Raw genomic sequence first — 17,470 nt, 5'->3', positions numbered from 1 at the left:
ATAATTTTCTGATATACTTTAACCCTTAGATATGCTACCAGAAGTTAAGGCAGAATTCTCCCCACATCTGCTTTTACTTCATGGGGTCTTATTTTTAAACAGTAGTTAGGCTAGGTTGTTTGGTTTGTCTCATTAAGACCCTTTAAATGAGGCAACAATTAAGCACAAGTAAAAGCAATTACTGTTACACTCATCAGTGCTTCAGCTGATGTTCTATATCTGGTTTAGATCCAGAAATGCAAAGCAGCTATACCCTTGCCAAAAGTACTATTTCTTCTTCCTTTTCCTGATCTCAGGCCCCATGTCAAAGTAAGAGAACGAGACCAAATTTCTAATCACAGACTGGAAGAAATAATCTATGTCTACATTACAGCATAACCTTCCAAAATTAATCCCATTTCAATTCAACCAAAATTTAACTGGACAAAGGACTTGCCTCGGAGTCAAGCTGTGTGACCATGGGAAAGTCAATTAAATTCAGTACCTCAAACAACAATGACCTTACAGAAGACTTGCTAACTTGCTTTGGTGGAGTAAATTTCTAATGCTGTGCCTTCAAGAAGATTATATTCCTCTTCAGGCATGGAGATAATAGGGATATGGTGGGGAAAGAAGATATCCAATGAGGAATAGCCTTATATGTCAGGAAATGCTAGAAGTTAAGGGTTTTTTCTTTTTTAAAAACTGAAAACAAGTTTCCATCTTAGAACTTTCAAAGATTTCATGTCTGCCTCCGCAAAGTCACAGGCTGTATGTGGGATTCTGTCAGCTACCACACTAGCTACCTGTCACAGTACTTCTCCAAAGCCCCTAATAGTCTTTCTCAAGTATCAGAAAGTTTAGGATAAGGTAGGAGGTGGGAGTAGAGGAAAGGTTACAAGAGGTTTCCAAGACTACAAATTAGAAGGTGACAAAGAACATAATGCAATATACTCATAATGGACGGTTTACCATGGACTTGGAAGAGTGAATGCTGCTGGACATGGAATGGCCCACAGAAAATAACTACAAAACAAAAAACAAATACCTTAACAACATACAATAATTCAATAAGAAACTGCAGAAAGGAGTTAAATGGAACAAAAAAAAGTAGAATTATGGATATGGAATTATAAAATATGGAAGATACGGAATTATAAAAGTCCACCGTCATTAAAACAGAAAAAGAATTCATTTGCCCATAGGCCCACCCTTTCCAAAGCTAAAGGCTGGGTAATACAGATATTAAGGGGGCAGCTAGGTGGTGCAGTGAGTGGATAGATCACCGGCCCTGGATTCAAGAGGACCTGAGTTCAAATCTGACCTCAGACACACTAGCTGTGTGACCCTGGGCAAGTCACTTCACCCCATTGCTCAGCCCCCCCAATAGATATATATATAGATATAGATATAGATACATCTATATCTATATCTCTCTCTCTCTCTCTATATATATATATATAAAGATTTATTTTAAGCACCACTACATTCCTATCAGTCATGGCGATGACGAAGTTAAAAAGCAATTTGTCTCCTGGGTGACATCCTGGCCAATAATGTACGTTAGAATTGTGAAAATTTTACCTGGATTAGCAAAATAACCATCACCACATCAGTCAAACTGTCTCTTGTCAAACATGTCTATACTGCTTGAAAAATCAGGAGCATGCTCTTATTTATATTATCTTTCCTAGTTAAAAAATAATGTGAGGAATATCCTTGATAAACTGGGTAGAAATTAGGGCTGGAACTATTATTTAAAATCACAGAACATTTGAGCTGGTTAGTTTAAATGTCTCCTGTGAAATGTCTGTCTTTGAATAACCAAATATAGAGTTTTTCAGCCAGTGAGGAAAAGTTAATTTAATCTCACTACCAACCAAGCAAAAAAGGCATCTTAGGGCAGAAGGGGACTGATTTCTAGCTTTATCTGAACATGGAGGACACAGACTTGGTGCCATCAAGTGGTTAGTCAAGGAAAAGCTAAAGAAAAATCTTTTTTCTAAGTTATTTCTATTTGAACAGCATCAGTGTGAACTGGAAGCTGGGGACTGACACCTGTGTTTTGCTCTGGGCTCACAAGTAAAATTTGTGTTTACAAAACCACAAAGATTTGACTGTACCTGTAAAGAAATATAAATATTAAAACACTAGGAAACTGACTAGATGTCATACTTCCTGGTAGGGTGCTGGGCACACAGGGTCTCCTTTTTTTACTTTGTGTTGGGCATTTCTGGTAACGGAACTCAGCAGTGCAGGAGAGATCCAAATGCTGTCTCTCTTCTTACAATATAAACTTGAATTTATACAGCACATTCTTTAAAGTCTTTCATGTTATTTGATCCTCACAACAAACTTCAGAGTTAAGCCAAGGCAGAGATGAGTTCAGTTATGCAGAGCAGGAAACAAGGTTCAGTGACTGTGTTAGAGTCTGAACCCAACATCTTTTGTCCCCTCTTCTTGTGCTCTCTCCACTGCACCATAATGCTGTGTTCCCAGTGTTACAAGAGAGAATGGGAAGTCATGCTTCACCTCTCACTTTACACTGACTTTCTTCCAACTACTTAATTTAGTTCTGTATCTATATGGTATCAGTCTTTAAGAGCTGCTTTTTGGTTTTTTTTTTCTGAAGTGTAGAACATAACTTTGTTTCATATACAGCCCAAGAGGACAGAAGGAGAAAGGGTGCCTAACTGCACAATGTTGACCCAAGAGCAAAGACCATCTCATGTTCTTTTGTATGTCCTGCCATAAAAAGCTACTATATATTCCTAACTTTTGTAGAATAGCTCCTGGGAGGGAAAGGAATGTATTTCTTTTTGTTTCTATTTGTATCTCTTATGCTTAGCACAATGCCCAGCAGAGTAAGCAGTGCTTAACGAATGCTTGTTTCTTTCCTTCCTTCCAAGACAGAGAATTTGATAGGCAGCACTGTTCTAGGTACATTAAAATTTGTTAATATAAATAACTTCTTTTTCTTTCAGATTTGAGCCAGAAAGGAAAACCATGCATGAAAGATCCAAAGCCAGTCATGTTTCCTTCACCTGCTCATCAGCACTAAGCCTCCTAGTCATCTGTAATTAGAATAAATTAGGCAGTAAACATAAACCAGTTTTCAAATAAAGTATTCTTACAAGTACCTACTCCTATAGCAGTGATTTTCTAAACAGCAGGAGAGTCACAACCCAGCCCAACCATTGGTTTAAAAAAAGCATTATTTTGCATCGGCAGAGAGGTTTTAGATAAAAGCATTAAGTATGAACCATCAACCTGTTTACTAATGAAAAGTTATACACTACTTTTCTTTTATACATTTTCCCAAAATGAAAAAAAATATTCACAGGGAGAATTTTATGTTACATAGGAGAGGGATGAAGAATTAAAGGGAAACACAAGCAAGACATAAACACTTCTGTAGGTGTGTGGGAAAAAAATACAAGGTTATGTTTGAATCATTATGCTCTTTTTAGTTAATTTTAAACCTGTTTGTTCAAGACAAGTAAAATGTATTTTGTTAGCTCTGTTTTAAGATTCTTACAGTTTAAAAGAAACACTTCTTATAAATGCAGAAAATCACTGATCTAACAATTTAAAAAGCAACAAAAAACAAAGCTTTTGGGGGGGAGGGGGTGCAGGGGGGAGTAGAGAGGGGAGGGCCTTACCCAAGGGAAACCATGCCCTTCTTGCTGAAATCTACCTCATACATCCATAAAGAAAAGGATCTGAAGCCATGAAAACTGAAGAACATTAGATTTCAATCATTTTGAGGGAAAAGGAAAAAAAAACAAACTTTCCCTCTTCCTGAACCACTGCACAAGATTCCCTTACCTGTTTCATCTCACTTCTCAATCTATTAATACCACTCCTTTCTGTTTTGGTGACTCCAGTATGGCCCACCTCATGAATAGAGATAGCTGGGCTGGATGTAGAGGAATGAATAGACCGCACTAAAGAGGGGGGAAAAAACAACATATTAAAGTCCTAGCAAACTAAGCTTATACCTAGATTAGGATAGTCTTCATCCCACTCTTCTGTACCAGAACCTTACTTATAAGTCCTAGGAAACAAAGCAATCCCCTTATTCCTTCTATTCCCAAAGACATTCTATTTGTAATTGAAGCTTTTCAAATCTTTTTTTTTTTTAATAACTGAGCTAAACTACTTGTAGGCCATTTCTGAATTTACATAATCAAGTCAAAGAAATAAGCTGTGGGTTGTTTTTGGCTTTGATGTTATAATAAATAGGTTGAAATATATTAAATAAACAATATTAAAGCACATTAAACTACCTTGTTTTAAAACAAAAACACCAGCATCTCACTGTGTAACACAGAAGTTAAGAAGCACCTGGTTGGGAAAGTGCTGGAGATAAAACATGTATGACCACAGGCCAACTGGAACGTGTTTACAAAATTTACAAAGGACCTCAGCCCTGATCTTACCATCTCTGGACTTCTAATCCCAGAGATGCCATTTGGTCACTTTGTGACCTAGGCCTTCTGATAAATAATTTTAGAAAACTCAAAACCACTGTATTGTACTTTATTATTTTTTTTATTCAGTACTTACTATTATTAGAGCTCAGACAGGATTCTCCTCCTATCTGAGTCATTGAAATCCAAGGTATAATAGGATTAAAAAAAGCAAAACAAAACCCCTGTGTGCCTAAGCATTATCCCCTACAATATTTGAGAGAGGGAGGAAGGGCCAGAATCAATGAATACTTTTACACATATAATATTTTCTCTACTTGTCTTTTAATTAAGAAAACTCATGGCACTTTAGGAGACATTTACAGTTACACAAGCACTTATATTTTATACTCAATAAGAAATTTAAAATTGTCTGTATCAAACCTTGTTTGTGTAGGTAATTCCAAGAACCATATATCTAATTCTAATGTTTCTCCTGAGCCCAGTCCCAAATTACCAACTGCCTATTGTACATCTCAAAATGGATGTCCCACAGGCATTTAAAACTTGGCATGTTCAACCCAAAACTTATTTTCCTCAAAACTCTCCCTTCTTCTGATTTTTCTATTGAGAGTGCCATTTTTCTTCTAGTTACTCACATCAGCAACTTTGGAATCTTCCTCTACTTCTTCCTTTCCCTCAATCCTCATATCCAACCAAATATTCTACCTCTACAATGCATCTCACACCTTTCTCTCCATTCACATGTCACCTATTTCAGCCCTTAGTTATGTCTTATATTTACAATTGGAATAGCTTATATTTGTAATTGGAATAGCTTCTAATCTCTTCAGCCTCTAATCTCTTCCTTTTCGAATCCACCTCCACAGTTGTCCATGAAATAGTCTTAAAGTACAAGTGTGACCATGCCACTCTCCAGTTCAAGAAATTCCAGCAACTTTCTTCCCTCAAGGACAGAAGTTCTTACCCTTTTTTCATGTCATGGACCCTTCTGGCAATCTAGTGAGTCTATGGACTCTTCTTCTGAATAATATTTTTAAATGCATAGAGTAAAATAACGGGATTACAAAGGAAACCAATTATACTGAAATATCACGCATAGAGCTAATTCAGTTTTCAAAACATTTTTAAAAACAAGTTCATGGACCCCAGATTAAGAATCCCTGCTCTAGGATAAAATACAAACTCCTCTAGCATTTCCAATCCTTCGTAATCTTGTTCTAACCTACCTTGCCAGCTTTATTACTCTTGTTCACATAATTTCCTGCCGAACTGGCCTACTTTCTTGCTGTCCCTCATATAGAACATTCCCTTTTCTACCTCTGTGCCTTTAACTAGGCCCATACCTAGAATTACTTCTTTCCATCTGACCTGAAGAATCTCAAGATTTACCTCAAATGCCGCCTCCCATAGGAGGCTTACCCTGATCGTAACAATGGCTAGTACCTTAATACCCAGAAATTTGTGTTTATTGTGTATATTCCTTGTATTGACTTAGCTTTGAGCAAGTTATTTCCTCCCAATAAAATGTGAGCTCCCTGAGGGCAGGGAATGAATGTCTTTTTGTCTCTAATGCCTAGCTTGGTTTTTGGCAAGTAGGTTTTAATAAATGTTTGTTCAATGAGTAACTGAATGTGAGGTATGATTTGATTCTTCCTTCTGACCTCCCAAAGAATTCTATACCTCTTATGTACTTTCACATGCTGATTGTATCATCTATTTAGAGATTTTATTTCCCCTTAATGGTTAGAAGGTTCTTAAGATATAGGTTTCATTCACCTCTGAAGTCCCCTTAGCACCTGGCATAGTATTTACCCACAGAAGGTGCTCTTTGATTGAACTGAAAATAATGCGGTGGGGAGTATAGATGGATAAAAAAATTGAATGAGAGACAAACAAGAAAAATGCTCTGCTAATGTGTCCTGGAAAATTTGTAAGGTTATAAAAACTGAAAAGAGCCCCCAAAATTAGCCAATCTTGTTAATAGAGAATTTAATGCCACTATTCACACTATATTTTTATTATTTAGAAGTTTAACTTGCATCAATAAGACATGCTAGGGACTATTCTTCATATATAATTGTATATATATAAAATATTTATATTGAATATATATTACATATGTATTCAAATTACTGTTTACTTACTGCTTCTTTCAACACCAAACTCTTTCCCACTTAGAATATGATGTAAGAGATTTTTCATATCAAAAGGACTAAGGTTCATCAAACTTTCAGAGGCTTCTTCTCCTACAAAGAAACACATCTTATATATGTAAGACACAGCACTAACCTCATGTATAGGAAAAACATATAGATTTGAGGATCCCCAAAAGAGGGCCTCTTGTGGCTATTTTTTTTCTTTTAGCACTGTCTCTGTGCCTGAAATCTCCACATTAACCACTTCTTTGGGTTAAAGTGGTGAAAGCTAGACTTAAAAAATTACAAACAACTCATTATTTTTGTTTTTGTTGTATAGGGAAGAAGAGCCTGTTTATCAAATGAGGTTGAATGTTTCGGTGAGAGATGGCAGAGTGCGTAGTAAGCTAGCTTTGGTATCAAGGCCTACTAGACTTGGATTTGAGTCCCACTTATGACACATATTGGTTAAATGACCTTGGACATAACTTCTCAGTTGCTGGAGACAACTGCTTAAGGCTGCAGACCAGTTGCCAATCTGCACTGCTAAATGGAGAATTTCTTCAGCCAAAATTTCTTATACTAAGGAAGTAATAGCTCAAGAGCCCCACCTTGACCCCAAAATAAACAATTACATGACTACACTGATTGTAAAGTGAAACACTTTGCAATAAATTAGCTGACATAGAAGCTTATGAATTATGACCACTTATACACTTGTTACAAATGCCACATCACAGAAACCTCATGCAGTTTCATTACAAACTCGATACTGCACTATACTTTGTGGGAAGAGTAGAAGTAGATTCATTGTAATGTTTTTGTACTTCAAGATTAAACTGAACACCCAAAACATTATGATCAACATGTATAACCTAGAAGCTGGTATCCTTGCTTGCTTACCCCAATAACATTCAAGAAGAGTTTTTACCTGAGCAATTCAAACTCCGGGCCAGCTCAGTTGCCATCACCTGGATGATGAGACCAATACGGAGCCTGAGCATTTCCACAAAGAGGCTGGGCTGAGACCTGACATACATCGCCAAGTAAACCACAATTTCCTGACATGAACAAGGAAGCACGGTTAACATAGCTAAAATTGATGGCTTCAGTACAGGCCCTACCACCCACTTAAAGAAACATAAAACAAATATGACTCCTCTCCAGAATCTTAACCTGTGTAAGGACTGCAATGCTGATATCTTGCCCACTAGCTTCATAGATAAGTCTGGTCAATTCTTCAGGAGGAAGAGGGCTAGAGAAGAGAATCAGACAGTAAAATGACACAATCAGTGCTAACATTCATTTCCATGTGTCCTTCTAGAATTCATATTTTAGTTGTAGACAACAGCTGTCTTATAAGCCCCAAACTGGCATTTATACTGTGTATTAAGGTTTGGAAAAACATCACCTTATTTTAGTCTCATAATAGGTATTATTATTCCCATTTTACCATTGAGGAAACTGAAGCTCAGGAAGGTTAAGTGAATAGCCTATGGTTAATAAATGTCAGAAGCTGACTTAGAACCCTAGTCTTCCTGACTCCAAGTCAAGTATTCTATCCTCTATTCCATGCTGCTTCCTTGAAACATGGATACTATTAAGCCCTAGGTGATAAGCAGGGAGCCATTTTTGTTTCACTACTTCAAAGTCTAATCTCTGGCAGGTCAGTTTAAGTGTACAGGGCCCAGGCTTGATGGCAGAGAGAACTCTGGCAGAAAGAGGACTTACGCAGAAATGATCTTTTCCCGGGGTTCTGGGGGCAGACCTACTGTGAGCTGCTTCTGGTGTGACAGCAGGTCTGTACACGCCTATGTACATACCAAAAGGAAGGGGAAGTTAAGAGAGCAATGCAAAAAGGATTACTGCTTCACTACTGCATCATGTGAACATAGCAAAAATGTCAACTTTCAGGACAATGCTACTGCCTGACTCTTTGGAGGATTTTTACACTGCCATTCTAGTTACTAGCTACTGAGAGAGAGGGCAGAAGAGTGGAATGTAATGGTCTGGTTCTTCAGAGATCCTAGTCCTAGATACCATTATCTTCTCCTGGAGCCTCTGAAGCTTTAATTTAACCCATGTGACCAGACATCACATTTTAAATACCTCCATGTTCCTTGACAGTAAAGATTGTTTCACTGCTTGTTTTTGTGTCCCTAGTACTGTGTTTGGTAGTGTGTTGATTAACTGTATGCCAAGGACAGAGTATGGGACTTTCAGGATTTAAAAAAAATTAATACCCCACATCTGCCTCTTCCACACCTAGCCCTAATTCCGATATTACTTAAAGATCTGTCAATTTTCAAAACAATAAAACATTTAACAGTACTAACAATGCTGGCTATAACACAACCACTCCATTCAGAAAACAGTCCAGAAACCTTGGGGTTTAAATTATGATTATAGCTGTGTGAAAGTGCCAGCTAATAAAGATCTCTCATTAGTATAATGACAGATAATTGAGAGTTGACTCTAATACATTTTAATCTCATTCCTTCTTTAGCAAATCTGGTCCCAAAACTGCTAAAATGGAACAAAATGAACTAGCTTGGGCTTTGTTCTATGTCCTTAGCTCATTTTCTGATGGCAGCAAGGAAAAGAAAAGGGCCCTAATAATCTACAAATCAGACAACTGGCTGTTTTTACCAAGTTGATAATATAAAGAGTTCTCTCAAGAGAAAGAATGGAGGAAACACAGAAGTGCTGAACTTTACCTCCATATGTCTTTGATGAGGTCATTTTTCAGTTTCAGAACACAGATTTCAAAATATGAAGGTTCTGTGGTTTCACTGATTGTGAATACTCCTTCTACAAAAGCCCAACACAACCCCTTTGTGGCTTGGTAGATAAGTTTCTGAAAGCTGTTGTCACTGAAAAGTTCATTATCTTGTGGCCAACTTGGTGATGCATCTCTCTAAACCTAGCTAAACTGGTTATCAGACAAAAACAAACAACCAACCACTACCTTATAATTCATTTCTAGGCTTATATTTGAAGCCTTTCCAGTTTGGTGAGACCTGTCAAGAGATTATGTGTCATTGCCTGTGGCTACCTAGGATAACCTCCATTCCATGAAGTGATGCTGGAAGAGAATTTTAGTGTGTTTTATAACTCCAAAACATGTTACATACATGTAACATTACACATATATAATACATATATGGAAGGGGGAGGAAGAGAGGAAGAGAAAGAGAGAGAGAGAGAGAGAGAGAGAGAGAGAGAGAGAGAGAGAGAGTTAGTTTGAGAGAGAGAATATGAGAATGAATCTATTTCTACTGAGTCCTAGGTAAACATATATATTCTCACTCCTGCTTCCTTACTTCAGGGCTTAATCTTAGTTTCAAAAACAGTTTTATTGCATGAAAGCCAGAATAATAATGATAAACAACCATGCTTCTCTCATACCTCTGCAAGGACTTCTACTTTCTTCTTCAGCAGACCTGAGATGTAACGAATCAAACCCCATTCTTTGTTCAAGCCTGCTTTTCGGTAGAGCTCACTAAGAAGACTATGGACTGTGACACCATGCTGTCCAGAAAGATTTGTATCCCACTCAGGACCCCTGAAAGGGAAGAGGTAGAAACACTAATGCTAGGGATTTGTCAAGAAACAAAGAAACTCCCAGGGTTTAGAATCTACATTCCTTTGTTGCACAGCACAAGCAGTCATGGATAGCTATCATTACATGTCTTATTTAGCAAAGAGGAATCTACTATAGAATAAAAAAATAAAAAGTATCCTTCATGCCATGTTTTCTTATAGGCTCCTAAACTCACAAAACCGTGAAAAGGTAGAATTTACCTGCTCTTTTACAAGTAGCAATAGTGCACCAATCTAGGGATGGTATTGTCTTCGTATGAATGAGGATTTGTTTGTTTGTTTTTCGACAATTGAGGTTAAGTAACTTGCCCAGGGTCACACAGCTAGTAAGCGTCAAGTGTTTGGTCTGAGGCTGGATTTGAACTCAGGTACTCCTGACTTCAGGGTTGGTGCTCTATCCACTGTGCCACCTAGCTGCCCCCGAATGAGGATTTGGGGGTGTGTGTGTGTGTGTGTGTAAGATCTCTTGAACTGTTCTGGTTGGGAATAATACCAAGGCTAAAGAAAATCTCTTGTCCCCTTGACCTTGCAGAGTTTTCACTTGACTAACCTTCACAGCTGAGCAATTGTATGTTCATCACTTCTATTCCCCAAATGCCAAATACTCACAGATTAAATTTCAAAATCTTGCTGTTGGAGTTACTACAACTTACATTGTTAGCCTTCCTAGAGACCTCAGTATTACACAGTTATCCTTTTATTTACCTCTTACTAATGTTAAACATCTTTCACACTCCTAACAGGAGCCTCTTCCCAAGGCCCCAATTCAATTCTAACTTGTCTCTCTCAACAGATGAACTTGCTGATGACTTTACTAAGGACACTATAGCCATCAATCAATGATTTGTCTTTTTCAACTCCTCTCCTCTTTTAAAACTCTCAGTACCCTCATTTATCCTATCAGCCTCCCCTCCTGACTCAGAGAAAGAGGAAACCCCCTTTCCTTTCTAAAGCTGAGACTTCCAGTTAAAAACAAATAAAAGACAAGTAATATAGGCTCTACAGCCACTGGCTGTGCCAATGAAGAAAAACCTGGAAAATTTTATAAGAAGTAGACAGTGGGTTTCACAATATGCACTCTGAGGCTATGCAGTATAATATTAAATATCCTAACATACATCAATAGTTCGTCAGGTCACTACTAAGTCAGAGTACCACCATTTTTAATCATAGTTACAGCTCTAAGCCAACAACAAAAGGCTAAATAATTTTGTTTGTAAGGTAGGGAAAATGCCATATATCTTAGAAAGTCTTCCAACCAAATGGCTAAAAAAAAAAAGTTTTGGAATATAGAGGCTAAGTTGCAGCTGTTTGGACATCTCATTGATTACTTCTAAAGGCATCTTTTAAAGGTATTCAATTCTTCAACATACAAATACAATATCTTCAATTCTTAAATATACAAATGATATGGGATAATGGTAAATAATCAATGACAGTGTCTTAATAGTACTTTTAGCTTTACAAAGAATCATCATCTTTATAATAAATGGCATTTATACAGAAGCCTAGATCTAGAGCTAAAAAGGCATTTAAGAGATCCTTTAGTTTAACATCCTCATTTTACAGATGCTGAAACTGAGTCCCAGTTAAATAAGGGTCAGTTAAATGACTCATCCAAGGTCATAGACATGGTAGACATTAGAGGTGAGTGGGGTACGAGCCCAAGTTTTCTGACTTCAGAGGAAATATTCTTTACACTGTTTCAATGCAACACTTTAAGATTTGCAAAACACTTGAAACATACAAACTCACTGAAAAATAAATTGTGTAATGCTGGGAAATTTATAATATTTCAATTTTTTGTCTCAGTGTTGTGCTATTAGACTCATTTTTGATTATTCTCTCTTTCTCACCCCAAACATACAATCAACAACCATTCTTGAAATTGCTACTTCTGTAATATCTTTTGCATGGTCCCTAGCATGGAAGGAGCCCCACCTCTAGAATCAGAGGACCTGGGATCAAATGTCACTTTGGACACTACCTCTGTGATGTTAACTCTGGCCCTCTGTTTCCTCATCTATAAAATAAGGACACTGCACAAGAGTCTCTAAAGTCCCTGCTACCTCTAGATTTCTTGTCTCTACTCCCACTGCAACCATCTTAGCTCATGCCTTCATCTAATTCTCCTCACCTAGACTAGTCATAGCCTCATGTTCTGTTTTGTTTTTTTCCTTTCACTTCGTTCTTTCTCTAATACATTCACTACATGTTAATTATATTCATACCCCAAGCTAATGATTACTCACAAGTACTCTCACTGTTCCCCATTGCCTACCAAAGAGAGTATAAACCCCTACCTCTAGTCTGTAGGGGCCATGCAAGGAAGGCTCTTTACAAGCTGGTTCCAAACTACCTGCCTAGCCATATATTATACACTGTCTCTTTGGACATAAACTACTCTCTCTAGTCTATGTGTCCATCTTCCTCTTTTCCATTTCCATACCTTTGTTCACACTATTCTCTGCACCTAGAATAGACTTCTCCCTTTTTCCTATAGAAATGCCTTTCTTTCTTAAGAGGCACAATTCACATCAGGTAACACCTCCTCTACAAAGCCTCCCTTATTCCACTATTCCCCTGGGGGAAAATGACTACTCTTTCCTCAGATTTCTCACAGCACTTTTCCTGGAGTTCCTCCTTGTATGGGAGTTGTGTACTTGCTTTCTCTCCATGAGATTTTAAGGTCTTTGAGAGCAGGGCCTGGACCTTATTTTTGTGTCTCTAATACCTAGTAAAGTATAGGTGCTTAAGAATGTTAAACTGAAGGTAAAGCAATAACAAAGCCTAATCTAGTGAATACTGACCACTTACTTTATAACATAAAGAATGTATAATATATCTGCCTGGTCCTGTAGATTAGAGCATTCTTTCAGCTGCTCTACCAACTTCTCATAGTCAAGATCACCATGGGTATCTTTGGGCCAATGGACATCAGTTTCTGAAGACTGTTAAACCAAAGTAAAAAAGGATATTAATTAAAGCTGAAAACATGAGGTTAAACAAAACAAAAATCCCACCAGCTTGGTAACTAGACTGCCATTCTGGGCACTGCTTTCTGCAGAGCTAGCACAGAGAGTGCTTAGAGATCTGGGCTGGGACTCATTTCTCACAGTTACTTACAAGGTTCGAACAACATCCTAGAACTTATCTCCTGCTATTTGTCCTTAGTTCCTGGCATCAGAAACATGATGCTATGACTCGCAAGTGAATTAGATTTAAGTGAGGGGGGCTGTGCAAGATCACCAACCTCATTTTCTCTTCCAGAGCCTTCTGGGTCCAGTGTCAAGATATGAATCAGGAAGACTTATCTTCTAAAGATTTTCCCCACTAGGAATTCTCCCACATTAACAAAAATCACAGGTCCTTTGTACTTTGCTTATAATTTATATGCTTAAATTTCCCTTTTCTGGCAGTATATCATACACTATTTTATGAGACAGAATGCCTCAGACTGGAGAATGTGCTGGCCATGTAACATACGAAATTAGCCTGAAACATAACCCCATAAAATGAGGGCTTTATTATTTATTAGGCACTATTACATTTGAATCATTTTAAATGTTGTATGTATTACAAACAGAGATTAAGTCATGGATACTCCTGATCTTTTGGGGTAAAAGGTTTTCTTATCAATGGTTTTTCAAGATTCCAATAATTCAGGATAGGCTGACCAGCCTAAAGGCTAATGAATTTACATTTCTAAACTGAGGTGGAGTCAGGAAGACCTAGATTTAAATGTGGCCCCAGACATTTACCAGCTATGTAATCCTGGGCAATTTAATCTGTCTCATTAACCTCATTTCACCTTTGTCTACCTCAGTTTTCTCAACTGTAAAATGGGAAAAATAATAGCACCTCTCTAGCAGGTTTGCTATAATCAAATGGGATAATATTTATAAAGTGTTTAGCACAGTCTCTGGCACATAGTAGATGTATTAAGCACCAAAAAGCTTGTTTCCTCCCCCTTTATGGGTGCCAGAGTTCAACTACTAGCTCTTCAATTCAAAGGACAAAAAAGTTAGTACTTTGGGAATCACTGGCAAACATCCTGATTTATTTTTCTCCTTGGAGTTCTCAGCTATCATTTTTATTACTTAAAAATTAAGACAGGAGTACTAACATTTACTTAGATTGTTTCACTAATATGAGTATCCCTAGCTTGCTGACACTGAGAAAAAACAAAAACAAAAACATAGGCTGCTCCTTATGCTAATTTGGCTTTCTCAGTAGTATTGGTGGATGGTTTCTAAAAAGTAAATATGATGTCAAGAGCTTCCTATCTAATGTGGAGTAGTTTATTTTAACTAAATGAGTATGCTGAAGCAAATCATATACTTCCCATACAGAAAAAAGAGGAATAGTTTAGGGAGACCAAAATCTTAAGGATCAAGAAAATGAATATTTCTTTTTGCATTACGCCTTTTATGACTAAAAAGAGAAAAGAAAAAGAAAAGAAGAGAAAACACTCTCAGGAACGTAACAAGGATATGAATATTATTATTTGGATCTAACATTCCAAACATGTTACCTTTACTAGGACAGGCTGTGGAGAATCAACAAGGTTCAACGATTTCCGATGAGCACTTCGAACCTTAGTTGGCAATGACATAGAAACACCTGGAAAGCAAAAGAATTAAACTGAAGTTTCTTCAGAAAAGGTAATAAAATTTTTCCCCCTATAATCTTCTAGCATCCAGGTAATAAAAACTACTGCGTCCAGGATATGCTGAGTCCAAAAATGTCTATGACCTCAGATCCTTGATCTAATTTGCACCGCCCACCAAGTTTAGCTTCCTTTGCTCTGTGGTCTATCTCTTGTAGTTGGATTTTTAAGTTTGGTGCCACTCAAGTCGAATAAAGGAGTTTTATTTTCTAAAGCAAGTGAGAAATCAGGGCAAGAGTTGCCCTATTTATGTCTCCACTTCAGAGAGTTCTGATACCATCTATAGAGCAGGTGGACAATGCTCCCTCCATAACTTAGGAGACACTTTAACAAGTTGCTAAAAGGCCAAAAAGCACTTCATCACTAGGTGACCAAACTCCTGGGGATGACTGTCTCTGAACCTAGTTAGGCTGTGCTCTGATGACTAACAGGCGGCCTTTTACCAGGATCACACAGAAAACTCTTTTGGGAGGACTTGTCAGAGCTGCTCTGCTGCTCTAGCCCTTGGAAACTCAAAGACAATGCTACATTATTTTAAAACTTCAGAGCAGAACTTTTCTGAAAGACCAGTCATTATATAAAATGAAAACAGAGTGAAAATTGATTAGCTAATGTCATCAGAAGGACCAGAACAAAAATAACAACAACAACAAAGCTATTTTATCATCCAGGCTATAAAGAAAGTGTATAGAGGAGCCCGTCCCATACATTGGCTCTGCTGAACTACACTAGCCTCTAAACGTGTGAGCTACCTCTTGTACTGGTACAAAGAATGGGCTCCTGACCTTAGCCCTGTGGCCTCCTACTTGACTAATATCAAAACTTCAGAAACATCTAACCCCTGCTTTTAGAGACTAAGGCTCCAGCACTTCCTTAGTCCTTGAGTTTAGAGCATGCAACCTTCTGCCATTGTAACCTGGTGCCTGGTTTTAGCCTTTGTGTACTCTTTTCCTTTCTTCTCGAGCATTTTGTGGGGCTCAGAGTTTTCTGGGGCTCATTCATAAGATGAAAAGAATAATGTGAAGAAAAGAGTATGAAGAAAAAAGCCTGGGCCAAGGGCAAAGCATCTCTGAATGAATTCTGAGCTAGTATTCTGGGAAAGGCTGACACCTGAGGGTATCATTATTTGCTAGGCAACTATACAACCGAATAATACCAGTTTCCTAATCATGCACTACTCTGAACAGAGCAATAGTAGCTTGATAAGGTTTCTTTTTTAAAAAAATATAACCATTACCCCCTTTTCTCACCCTCTCTGCCAGATCTCTTCTATTACCTCTGCCAGGCTACTTGTTAATAGCAAGAAAGGAGTGGCACTTATATTAGCAAGCTACCTATCATTTCTGGGAGCCATATTTTTGGTCTCTTTGATTGGCTTCTTTTTGGACATAAAGAAAATGAGAAGCTCTAAATTCTAATCTGGATTTCAGTGATTTTAATCTGGATGTTAAATAATTTTTTTTCTTCAGTAAAACTTTCTCCTTAACTTTTACATTGAGAAGACATTATAAAACCTATGTCAGTGAATGGCATTACTCTAACAAATGCTGACAGTTTTTAAGTGGGGTAGGTTAAGAATCCCTGTTCTACAAGGAAATTTGTCTTATAAGAGAAGGATATCCTCAAGAATAAAATTTTGAAAATAAAAACTTAAATGACTCCACCAAGAGGGAGCACAGTGGGAAGACAGGTTGCATGGTGTTGTACAATGAATACTAAATGTGGAGCCAGAAGTGATTTTGAATCTCACACTGTTTGTGTGTCCTTGGGCAGGCAAATCACATAATATCTCTAGGTGTTAGTTTCTTCAACTGTAAAAAGAAAAACAAAAATGAAGGGTGTGCTGGAGCAGATGATCTCTTGGGTCCTTTTAAAGTCTAACCTATAATTTCATAAGGAAAAAAATGAGGAACTAAGAGATGAGTTACAAAGAACTTATCATTAAGATTTTAAAAATATACATACAGAAGATGGAAGCAAAGAAATATAACTGAAGATGGAAAAAGAAGATACAGTCCTCTAAGAATATTAGGCATGCTGAAAAATGAAAAGAGGTGAGGCAGATGAATGTGAATGATAACCAAAGGGCTTTTTAAAACTGGGTACAAGAATAAGATCAAAAAGAAAGAAGACTGCCTTGGGAGAGGGTATGATAATAATGGATGACAGACAGTGGAAGAATTGCTCCACTTACTTATTTTTGTTTGTTTCTCTCTACTAAGGAAAATGATCCTCAGACTGGGGCCATACAGAGCAAAAGGTTAAGCAGAAAAATGAAGCCCAGTATCAGTGAGACTTTAAGAGAATATCTAGGAACTCTCAATAAGTTGAAATCACCAAGCCAACACGAACTATATCACAGGGTATGGAAAAGATGTGATTCATAAGTGACAGGTGCATGATTTTTGAAAAATGTTGGCACGTAGGATATGAGCTGCAGAACAAACAAGTAATGAAAGCCAGTAGTGATTTTTCTTTTAAAGTGAAAGAAGGCAAATTCTTCAAGCTATAGGTTGTTGAATTTGCTTTTTATTTCTGGCAGAATTCTAGACTGGATTACCAAGGATAGTTTTTTAAAAAATTAAACTCAAATACAAAATAAGAATAGAGAAAAAAAGTCCTACCATGTGCACAGCAGAACATAAGAG

General features: G+C 37.4%; 1 protein-coding gene across 4 annotated transcripts in view; it reads right to left on the bottom strand.

The window, feature by feature from the left end:
- PHKA2 (phosphorylase kinase regulatory subunit alpha 2) overlaps positions 1–17,470 on the bottom strand; it is a 106,274-nt gene that overhangs the window by 11,676 nt on the left and 77,128 nt on the right. For 3 of the 4 annotated variants that reach the window (XM_021007453.2, XM_021007454.2, XM_021007450.2), the window contains exons 20-28: positions 14,688–14,776; positions 12,971–13,104; positions 9,959–10,115; positions 8,282–8,361; positions 7,727–7,805; positions 7,482–7,611; positions 6,560–6,661; positions 3,808–3,926; positions 952–1,005 (exon numbers count right to left, since the gene is read on the bottom strand). In XM_021007453.2, the coding sequence (XP_020863112.1) occupies positions 952–1,005; positions 3,808–3,926; positions 6,560–6,661; positions 7,482–7,611; positions 7,727–7,805; positions 8,282–8,361; positions 9,959–10,115; positions 12,971–13,104; positions 14,688–14,776 (944 nt within the window). The remainder of the gene's footprint in view (positions 1–951; positions 1,006–3,807; positions 3,927–6,559; positions 6,662–7,481; positions 7,612–7,726; positions 7,806–8,281; positions 8,362–9,958; positions 10,116–12,970; positions 13,105–14,687; positions 14,777–17,470) is intronic. The other variant, XM_021007451.2, reaches the window with a different exon arrangement.

The sequence above is a fragment of the Phascolarctos cinereus genome, unplaced genomic scaffold (assembly GCF_003287225.1).
Source record: "Phascolarctos cinereus isolate Bilbo 61053 unplaced genomic scaffold, phaCin_HiC Scaffold_726;HRSCAF=1367, whole genome shotgun sequence".
Lineage (NCBI taxonomy): Eukaryota > Metazoa > Chordata > Mammalia > Diprotodontia > Phascolarctidae > Phascolarctos > Phascolarctos cinereus.
The sequence above is the reverse complement of the archived record's forward strand: the minus strand, read 5'-3'. Positions and strand labels throughout refer to the sequence as shown.